Genomic DNA, 12,626 nt, shown 5'->3' on the forward strand with positions numbered 1-12,626 from the left:
AAATGATTCTTCCCATACTGATTCATTACTTCCATGATTCTTAAATTCCCTAATAACAATGGGAATCAACTCTATTCATGTGTTGATTCCATATGGTTAGTAAACAACTTAATCAGAATGATTTTTCCCATACTGATTCATTACTTCTCTGATTCCTAAATTCCCCAATTCCTTACTTCCTCCATTTCTACTAAGTAAATGGCCCATTAGTGTGCTCTCAAGCGGTCATGGGTTCAAGCCCTCATGGTACTTGGGTGTGTGAATTTCCTCTTTCCCTTTCCTAGTTTTGGCAAAAATCAAAATCTTAAGAACTTGGACCCAAAAAAAAAAAAAAAAATTCAAAATCAAAATCAAAATCTTAAGAAAGAAAAAATTTACTAAACGCGAATAATATATAATAAAAATTGAAAAAGTTTAAATTTTAAAATAAAATAAAAGGAAAAAGAAAATACCCACTTTGCCTTAAAATTTGAAAAAATGTTTTATTTATGTAAAAACATATCCCCACGTTAGTTTCCACCACCCCAAAATTTCTTTATTTTCATTTTTTCCTATTTCTGTTTATAGAATTATATTATATGTACCATTTTTTATATCAAATTATATTAAATATACCTACGAAAATGAAAAAGACCAGTGCGTGAACACATTCTTTATGGCCTAGTATGGCAAATGCCAAATAGGAGTAACTTGCCAATTACCCCCACCTTGAAATTCAATCGTAGCCGTATGCGAAATCAACGATCGAAATTTCAAATAAACAATTTGACCGTTGGAGCCAACGTGGGTTCTCGAGCTTCAAATATTGCCCTTTGCTTTACTTTTAGACTCCCGAAACAAGAAACACAAGCGCAGAGCAAACAGAGAAAGAGGGAGGGAGAAAAGAAGGAGATCTCTGCCAACCATGGAGGACGTTAGAGCAGTGGTTCTTCCACAACAACCCAGAGGTATTTACCGATCCCAGCTTCTGATTTTTGAATAGAACAACGATTCTTTTAAATTTCAATTTGGTTTTTAGTACTTTTCTAGCATACTGGGTTTATGTTTCTGGGATAATGTTATTTGGGTTTCTCTTGGCCTGATCATTGGTGGGTTGGGGTTATTATTCCATCATTTCAATTATTTGTTTTCTTTTTCTTAAATTTGGAACGTAGAATTTATTGAGTTTCTGGTTGTTGGGTTTACTGTTTGTTCTTTTCATTTTTCCTGCTATGATTCTTTATGGTTTGGGTTCAGTCAGTGCCAACTGGGTTTCTCTTATTTGATCGATTACAGTTTTCTCTTGTGGTTGTAGCGATTTCAGATTTTTTTGGGGCGGTTCTTTGTATTTCAATTTTTTAATTTCGTCCTTTTCATGTATTTCTTTCATTCAGAAAATCAAGTTTTGTTAATTTACATGTTCACGTTTGTTTTTCTCAAAGGGAATGACAAAGTAAAGAATGAAGCACAAAGAAGGAACCGGCGTGTTCTTGGAGACATTGGTAATAATCTTGAGGCTGCTCATCTTGTTGAAGGGAAGCCCCCTGTTCAGATTTCTCGCCCTATGACTAGGTTTCTCTCTCTCTCTCTCTCTCTCTCTCTCTCTCTCTCTCTCTCTCTCTCTAATTTACACGTGCAACTCCTAAAAATTTCTTGACTTGCAGAAGCTTTCATGCACAATTGTTAGCCAAGGCACAAGCTAAAGCAGAAAAGAACGGGGTAATAACCTTTTTACCACTTTTTGTCATGAAATTCTAGTTTTGAAACTAGGAGTTTTTATACCTATTCATGTTTTTGGCTCTTTGAATTTGTAGAACCCAGTACTGCCGGTTCTTGAAGATAGGGCAGCTGCTCTTAATAGAAAACGTGGTCCTGCCAAGAAGGCCGCAGTTGCTCCCAAGAAGGCAATTGAAAAGCCAATATCTGAGACTCTGGTGGTTATAAGTTCTGATGAAGAAGAAGAAAAAGATAAACAAGTGAACCGATGCAAGCCCATAGAAGGGCCTTCAAGGAAGGAAGTCAAGACTCTAACTTCAATCCTCACAGCTCGAAGCAAGGTGAGTTTAGAAGTTCTTTTCGTATTTGTGATGACTTTTTAACACATTGTGAGAGAAATGCTACCTTTTATTTGTTGGGGTATTAAATTTATGTTTTCTGCAGGCTATGGCTTGTGGAGTTGACATCAAGCCAAAGGAAAAGATTGTTGATTTTGATTCAGCTGATGTTAGTGATGAATTGGCAGTAGTGGAATACATTGATGACTTGTACCAATTCTACAAGCTCACTGAAGTATGTTCTTATTCTCTCCTCCCCTCACTTCAAATTTCCCCTTTTCTTATCTCGTCTTACTAAAGAAAACTTCCTTGTGCAGGATGACAGCAGAGTTCATGATTACATGGAGTCACAGCCAGAAATAAACCCAAAGATGAGATCAATCCTCATAGACTGGTTGGTCGAAGTTCACAGGAAATTTGAACTGATGCCTGAAACCTTCTACCTGACTGTGAACATAATTGATCGATACTTGTCAAAGAAGATCGTTTCTAGGAGGGAACTTCAGCTAGTTGGTATTAGTTCTATGGTTATAGCATCCAAATATGAGGAAATCTGGGCCCCACAGGTAATGTTCTTATTCAGTTATTTTATGAATTATTCATACTTGATTTCTAACTAGTATCTTTTTCAATCTGAAAATGGGTTCTTGATATGCAGGTCATTGACTTTGTTTGCTTATCAGACTATGCATACACTGGTGATCAGATACTTCTGATGGAGAAAGCAATTCTGGGGAAGTTGGAATGGTACCTGACAGTTCCCACCCCATATGTCTTCCTGTCTAGATACATCAAAGCCTCTGTTTCACCTGGTGAAGAGGTATTTAATTCACCATGATTTGTGATAAATATCGATATTGAACCATACTTTAAGCTTTATTTTTAGTGAAGTAACAAATACTAATGTGGTTCTCTTGCCTTTTTGTAATGCAGGTGAAGAATATGGTTTTCTTTCTAGCCGAGCTCGGAATTATGCATTATCCAACTACTGTTCGGTACTCCCCATCTCTGATAGCTGCTGCAGCTGTCTATGCTGCACGTTGCACCCTCAACAAAGCTCCTTTGTGGACTGAAACCCTGAAGCACCACACTGGCTACTCTGAAGAACAGTTAAGGTGATGTCTTCTTCTGTATATAACCTTCCTCAGTTATCAATTATATTCGGGTATGTGTAGCTGTGAGTAGGGAAACAGATGTGGTTTATATTTACTAGTTCAATTGTGTTCTTTTTCATACAACAGGGATTGCGCCAAGCTCTTGGTTGGCTTTCATTTGAATGCCGCAGAGAGTAATCTTCAAGCAGTTTATCGGAAGTTCTCAAAGCCTGAACATGTTGCTGTTGCTCGGATCCCTCCTGCCAAAAATTTTATGTCCTCATCTTCTTGAACTGATGAGAGTTTTGTGTTCTTGTTTACTTTTTGTAGACAAAGCATCAGTATGCCTGGTTTAGATTCTTGGGTAATCATCCATATGTAATCTTCAAGCAGTTTAGATTGGGTATGAGAAGATTGACCTTGTTGTTTTAAAACGCAGTATGTCTATCTTGATTCTTGGGCCATGTATATCCTTAGCTCTCGGATTTGTCTGTCATTTTTTCAACATCCAACAGTATAAGCCAATTTTAGTGTTACTATGATGTCAGTTCAAAGTTTAGCCTGTGAACACCAAACTGGGTGCAATCTTTTTCTTGCTGCAATTTCAATTTAGATCGGGCAGTTTCAATTAAGATCATTCAATTTCGACTTAGTCATAAATAAATAAGGTGTGATGGCTGGGAGAAGCACTAGGCCAGTTCAAAGTACTATGCCAATCATTACCGGGAAAGTTATATTGCTTGCTTCAAAACTTTTGAATAGTTTCTCATTATCATAAAGAGAGTTTACTGTTTAAAATTGCATAATATAATACCACCAAAGGTTGTTGCTCATTCTCTCTCTCTCCTACGCACATATACAAATCAGTGATCCATATCTCTACTTCAAATGTACCAGAAAGTGAGACTGTTTTCGTATCATAAATGAATGCTTTTTATGTCATTATGTGAAAAAAGATAGTCACTATTGTCTGTAAGGTTCCTTTAATCTCAGGATACCGTAAAATAACTGAAGTACACAACCCTAACCCATACACAACATCCAGTTACTACTGTCTACAACAATCCTGCAATCTCAACATACCCTAAATTACTGGAGTACAACACAGAACTGTAAACCATATATACAATGTCCGGTTAGACCACCGAAAGCACCTCTAGTCTTCCTCTGGATACATATAACCCATGAGCTGACAAATTGTCAATAAATACATTACTTCAAAGCTCATGAGTGGAAGAGAAAGTTGCTTTGCTCACATTTACATATATATTCTGAACTGCGAAAATTGTAGGAGCCCCAAGGTTAAGCGCATAGCAGTTGTTTCTTGACCACTCAACATTTCTGCTCACACTGGTCCTGGGCTTCAGTTGGTCACCTTAACATGACTTGTGACTTTGAGAAATCATGAGCAAAGATGAATGCTGAAAGCAATAATCCAAAGTATTAGGCCTTTTTATTGTATGAGGATGTGTGAATTGAAACTCATTGAACCACTGCAAAGTAATGAATGAAGGGTCGGTAGTTTAGACAGCTTCCAACATCCAAGTGAACCATTTTCCTTCACAACCAGCTACCTAAACACAAAACCCTTACTTTGCATAAACACAGCTTCACTTAATTTCATTTTTATATCCCAACAGTTTCACCATAACAACGGTACTTTTATTTGTACATTCCTGGTAAGTGTCAAGCTCCACTATTCGGTCAAAATAGTGAACGCTTCTTAATCTTTAAGACCAACCCAAATGGAGAGTCAACAAGGCCACTGGAATTTGCCACACCACAAACCTTTTCAAAGTACTACTCTATTCACATTTAAACCTTTTTCAACCAGGCACTGGTTGGGATTTTGTTTGCACTAATGTATCTCATGAAACCAAATGCACAGATCTAGTAAGTCCAATATGTATGTGCATTTGTATAATTGAAATAGAAGCCATGTCATAGGATTTTAATAAAACCTTAAGGTTGAAAAACATGGATAGAAAAGTAGGTTTTCGAGAATACAAACCCTTGTTCCAGCTATGATGGTACTGTTGAGTGGATGAACTGCACATGCAGTAACTCCTTCAGACAATGGAACAAACCTGTTTTTCTTATCTTGTTTCTTTACCCCAGAAAGACTCTGTATATCCTCTCTACAACATTAAGCAACAAAAGGAACATGTATGTAAACATAAATGCATAGGAAAGTAAACAACTGCATGTTCACACACAGGTGTGCACAGATAACGGGCCAAACTGAAATCAAAGAATTATAGGTGAAGGGGAAAAGGCCATCAAAGTAAATATCACCGCATCCAGAGGGAAATAGTAAATTATAAGTTGGGCATCAACATAATAAATAATCTACTAAAGGGGGGAGGGGATCCAGACTTGCAGGAGAGCTTTTAAAATACTAAGTTATGATCTGTTGATTCAGATTATGTATTAGACTTCATGGCTAATCAACATACTGCAAAAGTTCTAAGGAGTTTCTTACTTGTAGTCCACATGGCTAGGAGAGCTTGAATCTGGATAGAAATCCAAAATATGAATTCCATTGTCGGTTGATGATCCAACCACGTAGATCTGCATTAGAAAACATTGGAGTACAATCTCATACAAGTGGCTAGAAGCAGAATTAAATTGAAGACCAAGAAAATGAAAATATCATAGGATTGTTACAGGTACCATACCAACAAGTTTAATCAACCAAATGAGAAATGACTCAAAGCATGCAAGCAGCAATAATGCAAACTTTTCAATCAATATGTGAAAATGAAATGTGACTTCGCAATACTACCCCATGCATTGACCACTGAGCAGGACCCAGGGATAGAAAAACTCCTCATTAGACGTACATTTTCATCCAACTGACACTAGAATATGAATTTGTCCACAAAAGTGGTCAATGACTGTAAACTAATGCAAAATGACAAAACAGGAAACCTAATGCAATGCAGTTTGAAATATAAAACAAAACATTCTCCCTTACCGAATTTATTGGCAGCCATGAAGGTTTTCTCAAATATAACAGATCAGCTGACACGCCAGGATCATTTCTACTCCCTCAAAATGAACAGGATAGAAATAGATAAATTAAACACAAGGTGCTAATGTTTCCAATGTTAACGCAGCAAATTGAATGCACAAAACATTACTTACAACCAAGCAGGTGGAGGACAATGAATATGCGTAACTTCAAAATTGTAAACATCCAAAACACCTGACCTACATTGAACAAGGTATTCATTCATCATCAGTGTTGTCGCAATAAAATTCAATGATAATGCATTCAGTTTATTAGATTAGCATATTCCATAGACAATTAGGCATGATCTTCACAATTATTAGTGAGACTTCTTTTGATTCCAATAAAAAGATACAATAAACATAATGATGCCTTGGTGATTTGGCAGCATGCTATAAAGTGACTCCTAATTCTCTGTTCCAGTTTAATCAAAATCCATTTTCATATTCCAGATCAGTTACTGCTGTTCACAAGTTACTTTACCCTCAAAAGAATTGGTATACATCAAGCATGTATTCCTATTGTTTTGTAGGGTACATCTCTTTTCGATTGTAGACCAATATCTCCTCTAAATAATATACTTTTTCAAAGAAAAGTTAGCAAGTGTCAGACAAATGCAGCGGTATATTCTGAACAGTATCCCCAACCCAATCAGCTTGACCCATATGGTTATTAACCTACCCCATATCGAGTTTTTTATTGTTAACATAACATAGAAACTTAAGAAATGACCCAAAACAAAAAACAAAACAAAAAACGAGGAATAAGATTAATGAACCATTGTTTACCAAAAATATAAAACAAAGGAATCATGACCTACTGCACAGTGATAACAATACGTACCAACCATCATCAAGATGGAATGCCAGTTGGTGCGGGCAAGATGGATCAATATTAATGGAGTGTATTTCCTTAGAAACAATGTCTGATTGTGCCTGAAAAATAATGAGAATATTTAGTAGTGTAAATTGAAATATGCAAACCATGATATTTATGTAACATAGATATATAGTACAATAGACCGTACTGTCTACATTACTAATATTAATGTGTTAATGGCTTTTGTCTCCAGTGAATCAATATGAGAATAGGCACAAATATAGTGTTTACAACTTACAACAAGGTAACATGCATAAAGACAATACTTCGTATGAATTAATACATTTTTTTCCAAAAACGTTGTGTAAATAGTAAACATATTTGATACCTTCAGAGGCCCAATTTTCTCTAACATTGACGATAACTTCAATGAAGTTAGAGGCGGATGACGTATCTATATAAACAAAAACAAAATAGTTTTTACTATCATTTTTCAAGAACATAAATATACAAATCAAGTTCAATATTTTGTCAAGATTGTCTGGGCATATTAGCCATGACTGCTAGGAAAACTGTTTAGGGTGCTGATGTTTAGTTCTTGTTATTTCTAAGAAGTTAGAAAATAAATATATGTTAACAAAATAAGAACCCCTTACTTCTTTATTACTCTGAAGAGCAGAAGACGTTCTTCCACCACGAAGATCCCATACATAAACAAATCCACGCTTTCCAGCTCCAAAAATGATCTGAAAAAAAGTCGTTAAAATTTCTTTAGAAGATAAAAAAATTTACTCATGGCAAAGAATACACCTAGTAGATTACGGGAACAAAAGCATGAAAATACACCAAAATGTTTCTACTAACTGAAATTCTGGGAGGACATCTTCCATGTTTTTAGAAACTAGGACATGAGACACACCATACAAAGTTTATGTTAGTTACTAATGAGTAAATTAAACAAGATGTGCAGAACAAGTAACTAGATATTACAGAGCACATCTTTCCAAATTCAAGAGCTTTAAATGAGATTTCCCAATATTATTTTCTTATGTACAACTAGTTAGCTTTGGTCTTTCCATGAATCTGTTTCATGTTATATTTGCAGAAAAACTATGAGAAAACGGCCTCATATAAGGCATTAAAGAGTACATCAACACTAGTTCTGATCATTTAGAACCTTCCAATTTCCACTATATGCAACTACTCTGATGATCTACCATTCTGGATCAGCACAATATAAAGAAATTACCACACCCCAAAATTGATGACTGACTTCTTGGGTTTAAGCAAACATCTTGCCCTTTAACACCATGTTTTTCCTAAAAGATCTTTAACCCATAGATAACTTAATAACTAGGATATAAATTTGAACGATGAATCCTCATTCATAATCATGATCAGTTCTACTTATTGACCCATACTTACATTGCTATTAAATACTTGGTTCTTGACACAAAGAAACAAAGCGTGGATACATGTCTTTCCCAATGATATGCGCATATCTCAACTTCTGATAAATACATAAAGATAGCAGATTGAACAAAAAAAATGTGAATTATTGCAGACCTGATCCCCCGCATTTAATTGTATACTATTAAGGGTGCCACGGGAGTCCGTTGTAAGTTCAAGACATGGAAATTCACTCATTCTTCTGTCCCATACATTGATTACACCATATGTATCAGAAGCCAGTATCCTAAAATGACCATAAAATAAAAAGGAAGCCTGCCTTAGAAAGAATATATAACTGATAGAAGCAAGAAATATATTCCAAAAGTCACAAAATGGTCAAACAAAAGGAGGGGGGAGGTAACCTTTAAACCAGCTCTGAATAGTGAAAGCATACAAATTTTGCAGTGTGTAGATTAAAGAAGAGACCTCAACACAACTCACTACTACACCTAGTGAACTAAAACAACACCTTTTGCAAAGTAGTACACATTATTAAAATGGAAAAGATAGGCATTCCTATAGTGCATGAGAAGTGGAGGAAGGTATGACACTTCAAAATTTGTACATGCACAAATGAACTTATTCAGTATGGTGGTTTTCTTAAGCAGTCTGTTCAAATATTCAATCTCAATTTTAGATTAAAGAATAAATCACATAAATCTAAAAATGAGCTATTCATAATCATCTCTACCTGTGATTTTAGAAATAAATACAAATAAATGAATAAAGGGTATATCTTTATTTCACCAACCTGGAATCGTCAAGTGAAGTAGCAATATCAGTAAGACCTTTATGAATATTAGACCCAAGAACAGAAACAGTAGGTCTTGTTCTTAACACCTGGACCAAAAGGTGAGGAATAATTATCATAATAACAAAGAGAAAGCCGTTCCAATATATAACCAGCATATTATACATAGAATGTCGTACTAATACATACCCAACACACTAGACAGATTTGACAGAAAAACCTAAGATAAAAATGTGATTAAGTTGTTGGTTTGCTACAATCCTTAACCTGTTCGGATGTGGGCCAACAATTGTTTTTCACTATTAACATTCCTCCTGACATGTGGGTTCTCTCCACCATTAGAGCCCAGCGTACAGAATTTAACTTAATTGAGGGGTTTTGCCATTGTGAAGGGATTCGAACTCAGGTCGCTGTGACTGACACCATGATGAAGTTGTCGGTTAACTACGATTCTCAAAAAATTGAGCTGTTAGGATGTGGGCCAGGAATTGCTCTATACTCAAACAAGATGACAAGTCTCAACAGAAATGTATGCTTTAGAGGAGCTCATCAGATATGAAGGTTATAACCTGACTAGAACTGGAAATCTGGAAATTGGGTCCCCTAACTACATTGTCCTCATTTATCATGCATGTGTTAAGTACGTTTTAAGCAGGTGTTTGTGCGCTTCTAACACTCTAAAGTATCTATTAACCAAAAGAATCAGGGTTAGGTGATTTTCACACTAAAGTAAAATGAATACCCAGAAACAAAACGAAAAATATATATAATAACACGATGGAAAGTTGACATGATGGTATATAATGAGTTCCCGTTGGAGCAAATTAGCACATTCCAAAGAGAGTGCAGCACTAAAAGCATGCGTATGATGAAAGAGCAAGAGAAACTTACCTTGGATGGTTTAGAAGAGATATAACCAATATCAAATATAAGTACTTCATTCCTTTTCATAGATGTGCAAACAACCTATATGAACAAATTAGGCAAATCTTAATGTAAGAACAAATCAATCCAGGAGAGATAATTAAGTCAATTTAAAACAAATCAACCTTGATTAAGGGTTTCTAAACTAACAGAACAACATACTACAAAATATAAAATACATTTGTTTTCAATTATGCAGAATACGAGCATGTACACAGTGGTACTACCAACCCCATTGGTCATTCATATAAAATAGAAGTAATCACCTGAAATTATGCATGCTTAAGCATATCGGAAGGAAAAAAGAATAATCAGCCAGGTTCTAAATCTATATAGTTCTCTGGAGTCACAACCGAAAAAAATGAAGCAGCCATATTGCCTTTACAATATCTATAACAATCGTATAAATTGTATTGAACTCAGACCTCATCTTGGTTAGCAAGATTCCACCGGACAAAGTCTAGTTGTTGAGGTAAAGAAAGGTGCACCACATGTTTTGCTTCATCTTCCTGCAAGCCTAGCAGGAAAAGAGGGGTAAAAAAGCCAAATAAAAATTGTTTTAATGAGCAAAAAAGCCAAGCCTTACTTTACAAGCATGCTTATATAAATTCCATAAGCACTACAACTTTACAAATTAAAATGGTCTTGTTTTTCTTCCTTCATTAAACATTCAGTATAAGCTTAAGGTTTGGCCTGTGTAAATAGAAGAGGTGAACAGCTGTAACATCAGCAGCCAAAGTTATGCCCAGGAAAACCTCAAACATGCATGAATGTAAAGGTTTGCACATTAAAATTGTATCCATTAGTTTTGTGCACTGTTATACAAGTTTAGCAGACGATATATGCATCACTCTTGCAATAAACTTGGAAATTATGAACTGATAAAATATATGCCAAAACAAGGAATAACAAGATGTAGTGAAGGAACTTACGTAGCAAAGGTTCATTACTCTGGCAATAAAGAGTTTCAAAATCATGCACTGTTAAACACCCCGATTTTGTCACAGATACCAGGTATATTCCCTAATATATAGGGGAAAAGAGGAAATGTAAATACAAGAAAAGGAAGTGAAAAGTAAGAGCAACACACACACACACACAACATACAAAATAAAACCAAACTAGCAAATGCAACTGTATTTACCTTTCTGTCAAAATCAAGTGCAGATATCCCTTGCCTGAAAAAAAATCTGATTGAGCAATCTTTTCTACTACATTTGAAACACAAACAAAAACACAGACACACATACACACACGCATATATATGTATGAGGATAATTACTGACTTTCCAATTGACGGTTGGTCATACAAAAATGCGCCATTGTCGATCCAATTCAACTACAAAATTAAAATCCCACAAACAAAAAATCAAAATTTCTGTGAAAAAAAAATATATAAAGAAGAAGTAAAGATGATAACAAACAGGGTTTGTAATATTGCATACATGGGTTTGACACAGTCCACCACTGATGTGGTACAAATGCGGAAATGCCCTCAGCTATATCAAACAGAAAATATATAAATCAATCAAGCAAGGTACTTGTAATGTGTAGCTAACTAATTGGTAAACTCAGTAATGGCAAAACGAATTAATGGGGCACCTCAGAATAGGATTCCATGAGCAACCCAGAGACGGAATGGCGGTAATTGGGATGGAACCTTCCGTTCAATTCGATCAGGCTTCGACTCCATCTGTGCCCAAAACAACAAAGCGCTCAATTTCAAATTGACAATAAAGCATAGAAATTAAGAAGGGTTATCGATTTGCATTTACCTTGGAGGGGGTTTGCTGGGGTTTTGAGACGAGGGCTTCTGAGGAACTAGGTACTTGTCCATCAGAGTGTTCAGAGTGAGAATTAAGGTTTGAGTTTTGGGGCTTAAAGGTCCTTTTCTTTTCTTTTTTTTTGGTGGGTTTGCTGTTCCCGCCATTTCGTCTTGTGTGTCACAGTGTATGCTAATTGCGCGCGCTCTCTAATAGGTCGGGTTGCGGGATCGGATCAACCAAATTCATACCCGGGCGGGCATTTTTTTAATATCAAAGACAATTGGTATCAAGTTTATTGTTATTAAGAATTCCCGATGATTAAGATTCCAAAAAAAAAAAAAACAATTCATAATGATTAAGGGTAAAAGTTTTTTTTTTCTTTTAGTTTTGTTGGTGTTGATGCGAAAAAGTGGTTTGACACGTAGTTCGCCCAACTTAGTGATATTGTGTCTTCGGAAGGGAGTTAGTCTTCGGAAGATCAAGTTCCTGCAAAAGGACACGTTCGGTAAGGCCCTGGGGTACCGGTGTGGTACCGGCGGTAGCGTACCGTTGGTTCTTCTGTCCTCCTCTTTTGGGAATAGGGGTCTCCTTATATAGGCCTTGGGAGGCGTGCATTATGTTCATATTTCCGATGTGGGACTGTAGGAGCTGGTCGTGAGCATGACACGTGTCCTAAGGCAAAAGCATCAAGATGTATAGCATTCGGTAGGGGCCATGCCGAAGGGCATGTAGTGACAAATGTCGATTCCGCCCACGTGTCCGTGAGTCATAGGT

The 12,626-nt window shown here is 36.1% G+C and overlaps 2 protein-coding genes across 2 annotated transcripts; one reads left to right on the forward strand and one right to left on the reverse strand.

Annotated features, from left to right (window-relative positions):
* The first annotated feature begins 846 nt into the window (after positions 1 to 846).
* On the forward strand, positions 847 to 3,759 carry LOC117630804 (G2/mitotic-specific cyclin S13-7-like). Its single transcript, XM_034363591.1, has 9 exons — positions 847 to 947; positions 1,422 to 1,551; positions 1,644 to 1,698; positions 1,794 to 2,036; positions 2,140 to 2,268; positions 2,351 to 2,599; positions 2,692 to 2,853; positions 2,967 to 3,148; positions 3,275 to 3,759. The coding sequence occupies exons 1-9, from the start codon at positions 905 to 907 to the stop codon at positions 3,417 to 3,419; spliced, it is 1,338 nt and encodes a 445-aa protein (XP_034219482.1). The 5' UTR covers positions 847 to 904; the 3' UTR covers positions 3,420 to 3,759.
* Positions 3,760 to 4,087: 328 nt separating this feature from the next.
* LOC117633201 lies at positions 4,088 to 11,923 on the reverse strand. Its single transcript, XM_034366912.1, has 18 exons — positions 11,862 to 11,923; positions 11,689 to 11,779; positions 11,532 to 11,585; positions 11,373 to 11,425; positions 11,231 to 11,264; positions 11,019 to 11,109; positions 10,512 to 10,603; positions 10,054 to 10,128; positions 9,163 to 9,251; positions 8,526 to 8,655; positions 7,616 to 7,705; positions 7,348 to 7,413; positions 6,984 to 7,075; positions 6,275 to 6,340; positions 6,105 to 6,171; positions 5,610 to 5,698; positions 5,139 to 5,265; positions 4,088 to 4,548 (listed from the first exon to the last, which is right to left on the reverse strand). The coding sequence occupies exons 1-18, from the start codon at positions 11,921 to 11,923 to the stop codon at positions 4,504 to 4,506; spliced, it is 1,413 nt and encodes a 470-aa protein (XP_034222803.1). The 3' UTR covers positions 4,088 to 4,503.
* Positions 11,924 to 12,626: the final 703 nt, after the last annotated feature.

Source organism: Prunus dulcis, chromosome 6 (genome assembly GCF_902201215.1).
Source record: "Prunus dulcis chromosome 6, ALMONDv2, whole genome shotgun sequence".
Lineage (NCBI taxonomy): Eukaryota > Viridiplantae > Streptophyta > Magnoliopsida > Rosales > Rosaceae > Prunus > Prunus dulcis.

What these genes read in the sequence shown, in the direction of transcription:
- LOC117630804 (XM_034363591.1), top strand. Translation starts at nt 905, where the DNA reads ATGGAGGACGTTAGAGCAGTGGTTCTTCCACAACAACCCAGAG. An exon ending in ATTTCTCGCCCTATGACTAG is followed by an intron (nt 1,552 to 1,643) that starts GTTTCTCTCTCT and finishes CTTGACTTGCAG; the next exon opens with AAGCTTTCATGCACAATTGT. An exon ending in TCCTCACAGCTCGAAGCAAG is followed by an intron (nt 2,037 to 2,139) that starts GTGAGTTTAGAA and finishes TGTTTTCTGCAG; the next exon opens with GCTATGGCTTGTGGAGTTGA.
- LOC117633201 (XM_034366912.1), bottom strand. Translation starts at nt 11,923, where the DNA reads ATGGACAAGTACCTAGTTCCTCAGAAGCCCTCGTCTCAAAACCCCAGC. An exon ending in ACTTCACTTGACGATTCCAG is followed by an intron (nt 8,656 to 9,162) that starts GTTGGTGAAATA and finishes TGGTCATTTTAG; the next exon opens with GATACTGGCTTCTGATACAT. An exon ending in AGAAAATTGGGCCTCTGAAG is followed by an intron (nt 7,076 to 7,347) that starts GTATCAAATATG and finishes ATTATTTTTCAG; the next exon opens with GCACAATCAGACATTGTTTC.